The following is a 14,727-nucleotide window of genomic DNA, read 5'->3' on the forward strand; positions in this document are numbered from 1 at the left end:
TGGCCACTCGCGTGCATAATAGATTTGGTATACGATCGTTTAGATTTTTGTCGTTCCATTATTTCAAAAAAATTCAAGATTTATGACCGATTGAAAAAAATTCATTATTTCAAAAAAAAATATAAAAGAAAAATTGTATAAGATGAGAAGAAAGACAATGAAAAGGAAGACCAAACATGGAATATTTAAAAAAAATGGTTAACTTCATGGATTTTTTGATTTTGTTACACGAACAGTAAATATTTTGTCGATTTGTTATCTTTATGAAAATTAACGAAGAAATAACATAACTAAAATCAAATATGTTTCCTAAAATCAAATAATTTGATTTAAACTCCCTGAACTATTAATCCCCTAAAACCACAATTCGAATAACATAACCAAAATCAAACTTTCCCTTAAATTAAATTATTCTCCCTAAATCAAATAACATGCTTAAAATTAAATAATTTCCCTAAAATCAAATCCTTTTCTTAAAATCAAATAACATACCTATAATCAAATATGTTTCCAAAAATCAAATAATATAACTAAAATCAAATAACAAACCTAAATTCAAATAATTTTAAAAAAAAATCAAAAAATATAACTAAAATCAATATAACTAAAATCAAACAATAAACATAAATTCAAATAATCTTACAACAAAATCAAATAATTTTTATTAGCATCAAAGAACAAACCTAAATTAAATTATTTTTATAATAAAATCACGTATCCAGTCTACGACTTAGTTAAATAATAAAATCATACAAGTAAATAAACATACCTTGTGACGAAAAAATCAAAAAGCAAAATAAAAAGGGAGGGACACTTTTTTTTGTGAGGATCGACTGTGAGGGAGGCTCTTGGTTGTTGATTTTTCATGAAGGGTGGAAGGATTGCTAAATGTTTGTATGAAGAATGGAAAATTGAAGAAAGATAGAAGGGAAATGGAAGATGGGAAGCAGAAGGCAGAATCAGAGATGAAAGCCAGAAGAGGTTCGGGCTAGGTTTTAAAAAAGACGAAGTCGTGTACCCGATACACGAGACCCTACATGTCGAACAAATGACAATCAACGCTATAGTTTACTACCAGAAAGGACACACGTGAACAAAGTCGTAGACCTGGTACACAACTCTAGTCACAAGTCGTGGATGATCAGGTCCACGTCTCCAGTCAGATTTCAGCTCGTAGATGTGTACTTAATACACGATTTCGCTACTCCATTTTTTTCATTACTTTTCCACCTACCTTTTTTTATCATTATTTAAAAAGAACATTATTAAAAAAAGTTCTTATACATATTTTAGCAAAATAAAGTAAATTATTTAAAAAAATATAACAATATTTGTCAACGATAATTCTTCATTACTATTTATTATTAATAGAATTTAAAATAGTGTTATATTATGATAATTTGAAATTAGAGCGTGGGCATCATAGACTATGATACTTTTGTGATTATACCTACCACATTGTCCACCAATAGAAACCAAAAAGGTGTAACCCTTTAGACCAATAATAAAATAGCATCTTTGAAAGATGCCTTTCATTTTAGATCTCATCTTCATTATTAAATGACAAACTCTTAATCATAATAATTGGATTTATTTATTTATTTATTTATTTATTTATTTATTTATTTATTTATTTATGATTTAACTAATTTAGACATGCATTTTCAACCCAAAGGTTAGTCATTCAAAATTTTACATAAGCATGTTCTTCTCTTTTTCTTAAAAAAAAAAAAATCATTTCCACTATAATATAGCATGGTAGATATGACTCATATTATTTATAAATTGATCATTCAATCTGCAGAGTTATTGAACTATGTTTAAATAAAATATTTTTTTCTTGTTTTAGTACAATACAAATGATTCGAGGTTCGAATCACAAACATTTTAATAAGAAGATTTGATTTTAGTTGAGCTAAACTAACAAATAAAATAACATTTTTCATGTATCTTTTTAATACAAAAAAAAATATATAAATGAACAAATAATAATAACGACAATCTCTTTTCTTATTAATGATTAGCGTATATGTTATCATAAACTATCCTTATTTAAAATGATAGGAAGTGTGAGATGTTAAGTCTTTTGTTTGAGGTTGAAAGAGAAGTTAAGATAAAAGTAAAAAATGTATAGTTGGTAATTAAATGCAAGAATATTGTTCAAACATAAATTTAACAAACCATAATATTAAAAGTTTAAACAAAAAAGAAAAAAAGATGTGACTCATGTTTATTTTTATAATAAGACAAAAAAAAACATGGTTATTAATTCTTTAATTATTATAGAAAGCCTAATATAATAATTGGATTGAACTAATTTTGGTTATTGATATTTTTGTTGTAAATATGGAATTGTTTAATTAGATAACCTCCAAAATCCTTTAATGTTCATTTTCATATTGCTATAATTAATTAAGTAGGGTTCTTATATTTAAAAGCACAACCACACAATATATATATATATATATATATATATATATATATATATATATATATATATAAGCTTTAAATATACCAAACACCCCTCAAACCTATTTCTATCAAAATCATTATTCATTGTTGGAAGATTGTGATGTGATTAAATGTGAGAGACAACCATATTTTCTATTCCTTCCCCCTATTATTATTTTTAAATTAACTACTAAATTATTATATTTAGTTTTCTATTTTTTACTTCCTTCCTTCCTAAAGTTTAGAAATATTTTTTGAAATTTTATTAGACCTTACTGAATTTGTGATTAAAAGATTTGACTTGGGAATTAGAACCTACTTGAGAATAATAATCCTCCACTTAAAGATGATAATTGTGGATTATGGGTTCCATGAGGTGATTTGTCAACATCAACTATCTCTTTATTACCAATAATTATTAATTTTATACTTAATGATTAATTATTGAATCATAGTAATTTGTATATTTTTTTTTTTTTTGTTAGTTTGGAGGGTTTAGGATATATACACTCCTATATATATATATATATATATATGTATGTATGTGTATATGAATTTGGTAAAATATTTTTACAATTTATAGATAATATAATATTACGAACGATTCATCTCTTCTCTTTCTTTTTCTTTTCTTGGCTATTTATTCATCTTGTCTTCCAGATTTCTTCACCTGCTCTCTCAGATTTTTCTTTCTTTTCTATTTTGAAACGATTTATTCTTCAGTTTAAATCTCCTATTTTATTTTCATCATTTTTGGCAAGATTCTATATAGCTACTTCATATTTCTCATATTCTATGAAGCTACTTCATATTCCTCATATTCGAAAATATTATGATTGTTTAAATATCATTTTGACATGATATAAACGATTGTTTATCATTGTTAGCACGATTGTTTACCATGATCAACACGATTGTCTAAATTTGAAGTCTTTTTTTCATCGTTTAAAACGAACTACATGATCGTTTAGAAGAATATTACTCACACGCGCGTATGGCTGATTAATCACGTGTTGACTGACATTTTTAGTATTTCTCATTGTGGGTCTATGGACTTTTTATGTTTTCAAAATTATTTCTATACAGTGTAAATATTTTATCAGTTTGTTATATTTTTAAAAAAATCCTAAAATTAAAATACATATTTTAAATTAAGAAAGAAACTTTTCATAATTTTTCTAAACAGGTTATGAAGTAGGTTTATATTAATCACGACAATATCAAACTTGTAGAAGTGTAAAAATATAAAGATAGAAAATATAGACACGTTAATGAAAACTTTACTTATACATATATATATATATATATATACACACGTACGTACGTGAATTGAATGAAAATCACTTTTTTTCCAACAAAGAATTTTAACGCTTTATTTTCTAATCTGACTACATATCGTAGAAATTTTAGGTAAACATCTCTTCTAGTTCTAATATGGTAAAGTTTAATGCATGTATACTTGTATCAATCTTGTCTTTTGAATTTAAAAATAAAATGATTTACTTATCTTATTATGTATGAATTATTGAACATTTTTTTAGTGCTTAAAAAAATGTTAAAAAGGTGGTAAAAGTAGATACATAGGACGCCATCTTTTGTTTGTTGTCAATATACAAACTGTAACGTGTCAAAAATTAAGATAATTTTGGAGTTAATTATCTTAATTTTGTTTAATTAGATTTAATTTATTGGGCGTTATTTTGAATTCATTTAATGAGAATTATTTGATTACGTGGGAATTGAAATTAATTAAATATTCGTTGAATGAATATTTAATTAATTAAAGGTTTTGACATGTGGTGTTTGTAGAGATTTTGATTAAATGGTAAGTTAAAAGGATTAAGTCAAGTTGTGGATTTGTAATGTTGTTGAAGTTGAATTAAATTAAATGATTATGGATATTATTTAATTAAATTGTAGAGTAGAAAGTTTATTGGAGATTTGATAATTATATGTATATGTGGAAATATATATATAATTATTATGTGAAAGGAAAATATAATTATATTTGTCAAAATATAATTACTTAAAAGTAAATATAATTGTATTTTGGAGAACGACAAATAATAATTAATTATTATTTATTTTTCTCCACAATAATTAATAATAATTATTATGGAAGATAATTAATTATTTTGGAGAAAGATAAATAATAATTAATTATTGTAGAAGATAATTAATTAATAAATAATAATTAATCATTATGGAAAATAATTGATTATTTTGAAGAAAGACAAATAATAATTAATTATTGTGCAAGATAATTAATTATTCCGTAGAAACATAAATATTGATTTTGAAGAGAAGTTGTTATGATTGGGTAAATAAGAAAAGAGAAGAAATTGGATTTATTTTAAGAAAATTGATAATTATATATTGAAATATAATTATTGGAAAAAAGAAATGCAACATCCAAAATCTTGAGTTTTTATTAATTAGGTTAAATTATTTGGGTGTTATATTAAGAATTGAAGCCAAAATTTAATGGTTGGGTTAAGATAATTCATGTTGGAATTTTATGAGTGATTTATTGGAAAAAAATTTGATTGATTAAAAAGAATTAAGAATTTAAGTTAAATTGAGATTTTGGAGGGAAAAATTGATTTTGGTGAAATTGGATTTAATTGAGTATATATATACAGATATATATACATATATTTAATTAATAATTAGAATTCTTGTGGAATACGATATTAATTATTTGATTTTGTCTAAATAATTAATATGGAAAAGTGAAGTTAATTATATGACGAAATATAATTGAAAAGAAAATATTCTATGAGGAGAGAGATAGTTGATATGATTGGACGAGAAAAGATATATTTATTTAGAAGAGAGAATGATGGTTTAAATAAATATATGTGTTTATCATAGCTTTTGGTAAGAGAAAAATAATAATAATAAAGAAGTATTATTATTATTATTATTATTATTATTAGTTATAAATGTTTAAGATTTTGTACATTTAAGAAATTTATTTAAGAAAGATAATAGGAATAAAGATATATGAAGAATTTTTACTATTAGATAGAGAGTACTTTGTTTGGCTAAAATTTGCAGGTAGGAGATCCTTCTACTAGTCGTACTGAATTTAATAGACCGCATGTAATTATGATTATGCATTGATGTTAGCTAAAATGATAATGAATGTCGTATGTTGATGATGATTGATGATGATAACTAATATTATGTTAATGACTGGTAGTATGTTGATGATGATGATGATTGTTGATGTTGATGTTGATGTTAATGCATATTAATCACATGATTGAGGATGTTAAGATTAATATTCATGTCTTGTTTACAATATTTATGATGTTTATGATATGCTACATGTTATGAATGAGCATTCTGTTAACTTTGTCTATTAGAGTCGTACCGAATATGACATATACATGATTACGAGTGATTTGACAGGGTCACTTACAGTCCGATTGTCTTATTGTTTCCTTTGGGTACATTAAAGACCAGTTTGTCTTAGGTGTTCCCTTAGGTTCACCAAAGACCAGGGATGTTCCTGCGATTACAGATTGCACGTGTTCGGGAACGTGTCAGTTTAGGATACCACTTTACAGGACTCTAATGGAAAGATAACAGATATCTAACGGGACTAATAGTGGGTACCTTAAGAGTATATGTTTGTATGCATTCTCAAAACTATAATTTTAATTTGAAACATTAACCTGTTTATATTTACAAGTATAGTAAAATATCACACAATCTATTTGTTTCATGATAAACACAACAAATAGAGTGTGATACTTTGGTTTTTTTGTAAATAATTTTAGGAATTTGGTTGAAAATGTAAAAGATAAAAAAAAAGAAGAAGAAATAGTTGCATAATTTGAAAGTAAAATAGTTATATATTTAGAAGAAAAACAATGTGGGTAACTAGTTAAAAGAAGAATAAAACAAAATTAAGAGAAGTGTAGAGTACAAAAGAAAAAAAGACCATTTGAAAGGAAAGAATAAGAATAAGATTTGTGATTTGGAGGTTTGGAGATTACGTATACATATACGTATACGGCTATACCTACCACGCGGTGTGAAAACAAACAACACCAACCAACAAAAGAATATCCAAATCGGCTAAAGTAGTAATTATGACGTAATAAATACTAAAATAGAGATGATATCAAAAGAAAGATTATATAGAATTTTGGAATATTACAAACAATTTTTATAAATCTCTGTTTTTGATGGATCCAAAAAATAGGAAGATAAATCAACGGTGGATAATTAAACAATGACAAAGAAAGAAACAAAAAAAAAAAAAAAAAATAATAATAATAATAATAATAAAAAGAAAAGAAAAGAAAAGAAAAGGCTAATCCTCATTCCTCAATACGAGAAGGACTCCATGGGGTCATATCCATAGGATAACTCCCCAATACCCTTAGGAAAGAAGTGAATTCCTGAACCTCCGCCAGTGCGTTCTGAGCCCTAGGCTCCGCCATTGAAGCTTCAAAATCCACATAAAACAGATACTCAAAATGCTTCGCCGTTCCCGCATCCGCCCCGTCCACCACTCTAATCGGATGGCTCCGGTGCGGCCTTGATTCTATCTTCGTCAAACTAATGTTCCTGAAAGCAAAAGCCGACAACACCTTGAACAGAACCGACGTCCCTTTCTCGTGTGCAAATACAATACTCGTCTTGAACGGCCGATCCGTCCGAGGAATTATCGGTTCCCTCGCTAACATCACAAATCTCGTCACGTTACCCGAATCATCCTGGATTCCATTCGCCAATATATCCAGACCGTAAAGCTCTGCAGCTCTAGCGCTAGCGATTGCGGCTGTGTCCCGGAGGTTATTGATGGCAACGAACTCCGCGGCACCGGCGGTATCGTCCACGGCTTCACGTGTGACGTTGAGGCCGAGTTTGGTGAGAGTGTGTTCGCATTGAGCTAGGGCTTGAGGATGAGAAATGACGCGAGTAAGATACTCTTTACGGACTCCAGGTAGAGCGAGAAGACAGTGATGAACTGGTAACTGAACTTCGCCAACAATATGAAGCTTATGACGCAGGAGGAGATCGTAATTCCTATGGATAGAACCGCCGAGGGAATTTTCTACAGGGAGAACAGCGCGATCGGCGATCCAGAGTTCAACAGATTGAAAGGCGACTTCGAATTGATCGCAAGGGATGGCGTCGCAGTTAGGGTAAGCCTTACCGGCGGCGGCTTCGGAGTATGCGCCAGGGACCCCTTGGTAAGCGACGCGAAGGTTGGAGCCGTGCATAGGGGCGGGAGCGAGGTCGGTGATGGTAAGGGGTTTGGGTTGGGGTTTGAGAGAGGTGGAGTCGGAGAGGTTAGAGATGGGGACAAGGTTGAGGTTCTCGATGGTGGAGTTGTGGCCATTGACGGAGGAGATGTGATCGGTAGAAGAAGAAGAAGGGTCATCTTGAGAGAGAAGTTGTTGGGATTGGCTGGAGAGGATGGCACAGGAACTTTGCCAATCGGCACGGGAGGAGCCGATGGCGTTGGGGTAGGTGACGGGGTCGTATCGGTAGACGGATTGGATAGGGAAGCGGACGGCAGCTGTGGTTGAGGTGGAGGTGGTGGTGGGGAAGTGGGGAATGGATTTGAGGAGGGAATGGGAAGAGGAAAGGGTGAGGGATTGCAAATGCATGATGGTGGTGAAGAGGGTAATTTGGGGAATTGGGTGTTTGAGAAATGGAACTTTTGGGTTTTGGAAAAGTGTGTGCCTTTAGGCTTTGCTTTGGTGAGTTTGAGGAGCAGCCTGATTTGGGAAAAGGAGGAGGTTGGTTTGGGTTTATATATTGAAGAGAAAGAAAGAGGAGAAGAGGGGTGTAAGGTGTTAGGAAGTTTCAGAAAATGGGATTGAAGGATGGATGGATGGATGGATGGATGGCTGCCTTATTCTTACTACTCTCTTCTTATGTGGTAGTTTGGTCAAATCTCACACCTACCCCCTTCTCTATTTCCTATTTTCTCTCTCTCTCTGCTGCTGCATTATTTTGTCTCTCTCCTCTCCATTTTGAATATAGGGGATTTACCATTGTCATTCATCCTTCGAATGATGTGGTTTGTCCAAACTCAAATGACTTTTGGTCAAATAATATTAACCTTACTTTGCTTTGGGAAGTTGAAAGTTCAATCCAAAGTCTCTTCTTGTTGGGATTATTTTTCCTTTTACAACACACAAACAAAGATTAAAAATAATTCTTATTTTGGAAAAGTTGTAGATTTTTATTTGATGATCCTTGAGATGCATTGTGCAATCTAGTGACCCCTACGTATTTCTGTTTAAAATAAAGTTGATGTAGTTAAGAATGAGGTTTTAGTTTTGAGTAACAACGGAGATGGTTCTTAGTCTCTTGATAAAAACATATCAAGAAAAATATTGATATATTTGACATTTGTGTTTTGTTTTATGTATAGCTGTTGAATTTTCTTTAGTAAACAATTTGTTTTTGAAAGTTCAGTTTAAAAAACACTTCTTCGATCTTTAATTTTTTTCGTTTTGTTATCTGATTTTACTATTTTTTTCAAAAGTCAAGCCAAATTTTAAAAGTTAAAACAGTAGTTTTAAAAAATTTGTTTTTGTTTTTTGGAGTTGATTAATGGTAAATTTTTATACTTCCATGAATTAAAATCTTGTAAGGAAATAGAAAGAAATGCTCAATTTTAAAAAAAAAAATAAAATAGTTACCAAGTAAGTTCTTACTGGTTCTACAAACATTAGATTGGATTGAATATGCACGGTAAATTAATCTCATTTAATAATTATTTGGGTATCATTATTATTGTCTAGTTGCTTGTAAACAATATATTTTAATTAAGTTGCCTAGGCCAGTAAGATGTACATTTTTTTTTGTGGTTCAGTCATGAAACATTTTATTGTTAGAAATAACATTTACGTGGTATTTGGGGCGAGAAGCAACTTATAATAGTGTAAGGATTAAAATAGTTTGGGTATTATAATAGTCTGCACCCGAACGCAAACTATTATCTCAGCTTTTGCCTGCATTACATCTATTTGTAGTTCACCTTTTGTCTACATTGCTTCCATTTGTAGTGGTTGTTACTAGGATTTTCGTTTTGGTTTGATTTTATGAGAACCAGTATTATCATAATACTAAGATTAGAAAAGTACTAATCGATAATACTAGGGCCAAACATTGAGTGGGCTAAAATAGCTCACTCCGATCTCTTAATCTTAGGGGCAAACAATACCTTACATTTTTTAATATTTTTTAGTTTTTTTGAATATAGCAAAATAAATCAAAATAGTTACAAATTTACCAAAATGTAAACGATAGATATACATAATTTGATAATTAATAGACACCAATATATATATCCATCAATGTCATTACTATCTCTTATTCATGGACAATAAACTTTTGCTATATTTGTAAATATTTTCAATAATTTTGTGATTTAAAAGAATTATTTTTCTTTGAAAATAACACTTTTTTTTGGATAATTTTTTGTAAGAAAAATTTTTGGAAGTGACAAAATTGTTGTACAAAATATAACAAAATTTTAAATTTTATCACTGATAGACATTGGTATACTTCTATGTGTCTATCAATTTTAGATTAGCATCTACTGTTTAGGGTTTAGGGTTTAGGGTTTAGGGTTTAAGGTTTATCCATATCCATCATTGATATCATATAAGATTGATAAAACTTTTATAGAATTCTATCAATATCTATTAGTATTTATTATCGATAAAATCTACAATTTTGCTCCATTTTGTAAATATTTTGGTCAATTTCGCCATATTTGAAAATGTCCCTTGTTTTAATATTTTGGTCAATATAAATTTTTTCTCCTCGCAAAATGCAAGCGTGTGAATCTTTTTATCCAAACTTAAAATAAGGAAATCTACTATCATCTCAACCATATGAGATTCTCAATTGGTTTGAGCATGGATTGTGACTGAAATAAAGACAAGTCATTAACGATGAACAAAAGAAAAGGATGCTATTTGTAATAGGTTGAACCGAAGCATTGAGTATTACTGTAGACAATTACTCCAATAAAAATTCAAAAATAATCGTGTTTGACTAGGAGCAATCTTAGGTGTGAGTAAGAACAAAAATATGCTAAAAAGATCAAAATTAATTGATTTAAGGGAATAATATTCTACATTGTAAATGCATGTGACTCGAAATTGAAAGTTTAATTTTAAATTTTAAAAATTTACGAGGCATATTTAAAATTTGAGTGCTTTTGACTAAAACTTGAACATCCATTATTAACATTATAATTTAATAAATAAATAACTAAAAACAAAATCATTATAATCTCAATAGACCTCAAAAATTTCAAAATTTTAAATATGATTCTTTTCTTCATCATCATCATCATCATCATCAGTGTCAACTAACCAAGTTATTCTTCTGGTGTATATATAGATATATAAAACCTCTAAATTTTGTCTTAAACTTAAGAATGATCAAATTTTGTTTTCAAAACTATTAAAATATCAAACAAAGCTTCTCATACTAAAAAAAGGTATGATAGTGACCTTAAAATGCATGACAATTAAATCTTCATTGTAGACAACTGCCATTTTACTGAGATTCTAAAAAAAAGGTAGTCCTTGAAATAATTATGAATGATTAAGATGAATGGTATTATAACTCTAAAAAAGAAGTATAAAAGTGATATTTATAAGGTAGGAAGGTGGTGTTAAGGTGAGTTTCAAAAGTAAAATAAAAAGAATATATAAAGAGAGAGAAATTAGGTGAGTGGGGAATGACAATGAAGCGTGCAATGCAGTGCAGTATGAATTGAATTCAACAAAACACAATCAATTTTAATTCATTAAATTTTCTGACTTAGCTTTTGAGGAAAAAAAAAAAGGTTATATTTCTACTTAATTACAACTTACACTATAATTAGAGCTTTTTAATTTAATTATGAATTAATTTCCAATTAGTTTTTTTTTTCTTTTTTGGTTTATAAAATAAATATGTGAGGACAAAAATGGAAGTTGAATTGGAGTTTCTGTTGATTTCAAAATGGTTTTTTTTGTGTGTGTGTGTGTGTTTGTGTGTTTGTGTTGACTGACTCACTCAATAAAGGTGTTCTCTAATATATAAACTATAACTCCAAGTTGGTTGAGAAATAATGGTATTTATGAAATATTTTAGGATAAGTGGGGGCTCTTTTTTTTTTTTTTTTTTTTTTTATATAACAAATTTAATTTTTCCCTTTACTCTAAAGTTTGTGTTAATTTTTTTTCTTTAACCCTTTCAAGTTTTGTGTACATATTTATGCTTTATTTTATTTATTTATTTTATCAAAGTAATCAAATATGGAGAGAGAGAGAGAGAGAGAGAGAGAGAGTTAACCACACAAATTCTTTTAATGGAAAACAATATAACAAAAAGGGGTAAATTTCCGATATTTGGAAAAATCTTTTTCTTATATACTTTTGCATTTTTTAAAAATGGACAAAATTTGAGATTTCTAACACTATTGTTGAACAAAAACATTGATGATTGTTGTAACACAATTGTTGTAGCATCATCTGTAAATACTATCAATTTTGAATTTTGAAATTCAACCATTATTTCTAGAATAACTTTTTGGTTCATAACGTTCTTATTTTTCCCTTTTTTTTTCATTTTTTAAGAAACATATGTGTTTCATAGTCGTTCCCATTTCTCGTTCTTAAAATTTGAGAAATTATAAAAATGTTTAATAACGTTCCTTGTTTTTCATTCTAAAAAAAAATAGAAACGTTTCCTATAAGGAATTATTGAGAACAAAAAAAAAATTCTTCCATTTCGTTTCTCAATTATTTCTATTGGTTTTCTTTTCCTTTTTCTTAATCATTTTTACTGGTTTCTTCGTCTTTTTCTCAATTATTTTTATTGGTTTTCTTTTCCTTTTTCTCAATTATATTTATTAGTTTCTATTTTTTTCAATTATATTTATTAGTTTATGTTTTTCTCAATTATTTTTCTATGGGTTTCCTTTTTCTTTTTCTCAATTATTTTTCTATTGGTTTCTTTTTCATTTTTCTCAATTATTTTTCTATTGGTTTCCTTTTCCTTTTCCATTTTCCTCTCCACGTGATTTTCTTTTTCTTCCTCTTATCTCCATTGTCTTTCCCAAATAATCATCCTCTTCCTCTTTCTCTCATCGTCTTTTTCTACACGTCGTATTCCTGTTCGCCTCTCATCATTTTCCTTTACAAGCCGAATTCTTCCTCTTCGCCAGATCTAAAGTTTTTGTTTGTCCTCTTCGCCGAATTCATAGCTTTCGTTTTTCTTTTTGCACGAATTTGGGTTTTCGTTGTGGATTTTTCTCTAAAGTATCATAGGTAGCAGAGTTAAAGATTAACTTTTGTTTTGTTTCTTTCAATTTCGAATATTGAGGACATAATAACTTACTTTAAAATTAATATTACATTCTAGATATTACAAATATCGATGAAGTTGTTGAAATTGATGGATTAAGAAGTGAGTTGACATCATCTAAGAGAAATGGTCCAACTCAAGTGATAATATTGCCAATCAAATTTGGGCAATATTTGAAGGATAGATACAATTTTATGTTTATGTTATTATTTTTATTTGTTCATTGGTAGTCTTTCGTTTTAAATCAATAAACTTTTGATAATTTTACTTTTATGTTTAATGGAAGACATATATTTTTGTTTAATGTAAATAAAATAACATAAATAAAATAAAAAAATATATCTCGAAGAAAATCAGGAAACAAGAAACATTTATCAAATACATTCTTGTTTCTTGTTCTACAAAAAGAAAAAAAATAGGAAATAGGAAACAAGGAATAAGAAATAAGAAACAGAGAATAAAAACGTAACTAAACGGGCCCTAAGTTTCTATTTAGTTTCTATTTGGTTTATATATTTCAAAATATATTATACTTTTAGCTGTTAAGTTTTGAATTTGAGAAACTTACATAAATGTGACAAACCACCAAACTATTTACGGCCCGTGTAACAAAGCCCATAAAGTTAGCCATTTTTTAAATATTCCAGGTTTGCCCTTCTCTTCCTCGCCATTTCTCTACGATTTCTTTCATCGTCTTCCTCTTCGATTTCTGTCATCGTCTTTCTTCTTTTCCTCTTTTTTTTTCTGCGATTTCTTTCCATTATCTTTCTTATTTTTCAATTGTTTTTTTACGTCGTTAAATCTTTCCATCGTATTTTTTTTTCACTGCGATTTCTTTCCATTGTATTTCTTCTTTTCTGATTTTGTGATTTCTTTCAACCGTCTTTCTTCTTCTTTTATTCTTTTTTACATCGTTTAATATTTACATCTTCTTCTTTATTCTTTTTTACGTCGTTTAATCTTTCCATCGTCTTTTTTTTACGCGTTTACATTTGGGTAACCAAATGTAAACGACTGTGTATAAGACAAAGAACCTTGAAAAAAGATCATTTAGATTGAAGTAGCCAAATGTAAACGATCATGTAAAAAAATAAAAGATTGTGTAAAAAGAATCTTGAAAAAAAAAATCATTTAGATTGGAGTAATCAAAATGTAAACGATCATTTAAAAAAGTAAATGATCATGTAAATAAAATAAAAGATTGTGTATAAAAAATCTTGAAAAAATTCATTTGGATTGGAGTAGCCAAATGTAAACGATCGTGTAAAAAAAAGTAAACGATCATGTAAAGAATTATAAACAATCGTGTACAAAAGAATTAAAAAAATGGTGCACCAATTTTTTTTTTAAAAAGTCATTTAGATTTGCGTCCCCAAATCTAAACGATGATATAACAAAATTAAATGATAAAATTAAAAATATAAATTGTAGCCATATCTAAACGATCGCGTATAAATTGTAACCATATCATTTCTAAATTTTTCTATACAGTGTAAATATTTGGTCGTTTTTTATATTTTTTGAAAAGAGCCATCTTGAATTTGATTTCAATATTTGAGTATATGTTTTACAATATTAACGTCTACTCAACATTTAAAGTAATTAATGAAGTGGTAATTTAAAATTAATTTTATAAGTGAGAGAAAGAAAATGAAAGTGAAGTTAATTATAATGATTTGAAATGGCATTAATACTAAAAAATTAAAATAAGTTTTAAAGTAAAAAGGAAAGAAAAAAGGAAAAGGAAAAATGAAGTTAAATGTCCCCAAATGAAGAGGGAAGGTCGTCATGATCAAAGGCATTTTCAAGGTTCTTTCACTCTCTTTTCAATGAGATTTTTTATTTCTGGTTGTAAATTATTTAACTAAATACTTCAAGATTTGAATAATTTTTATCTTTCTCTTTCTCTTTAAGGACTTTCCCTATGTT

General features: G+C 28.3%; 1 protein-coding gene across 1 annotated transcript; it reads right to left on the bottom strand.

Annotated features, from left to right (window-relative positions):
• Window positions 1-6,581: 6,581 nt before the first annotated feature.
• On the bottom strand, window positions 6,582-8,648 carry LOC103500446 (arogenate dehydratase/prephenate dehydratase 6, chloroplastic-like). Its single transcript, XM_008463748.3, has one exon. It carries the CDS (start codon window positions 8,082-8,084, stop codon window positions 6,786-6,788), a length of 1,299 nt encoding a protein of 432 aa, XP_008461970.2. The 5' UTR covers window positions 8,085-8,648; the 3' UTR covers window positions 6,582-6,785.
• Window positions 8,649-14,727: the final 6,079 nt, after the last annotated feature.

Source organism: Cucumis melo, chromosome 12, assembly GCF_025177605.1.
Source record: "Cucumis melo cultivar AY chromosome 12, USDA_Cmelo_AY_1.0, whole genome shotgun sequence".
Lineage (NCBI taxonomy): Eukaryota > Viridiplantae > Streptophyta > Magnoliopsida > Cucurbitales > Cucurbitaceae > Cucumis > Cucumis melo.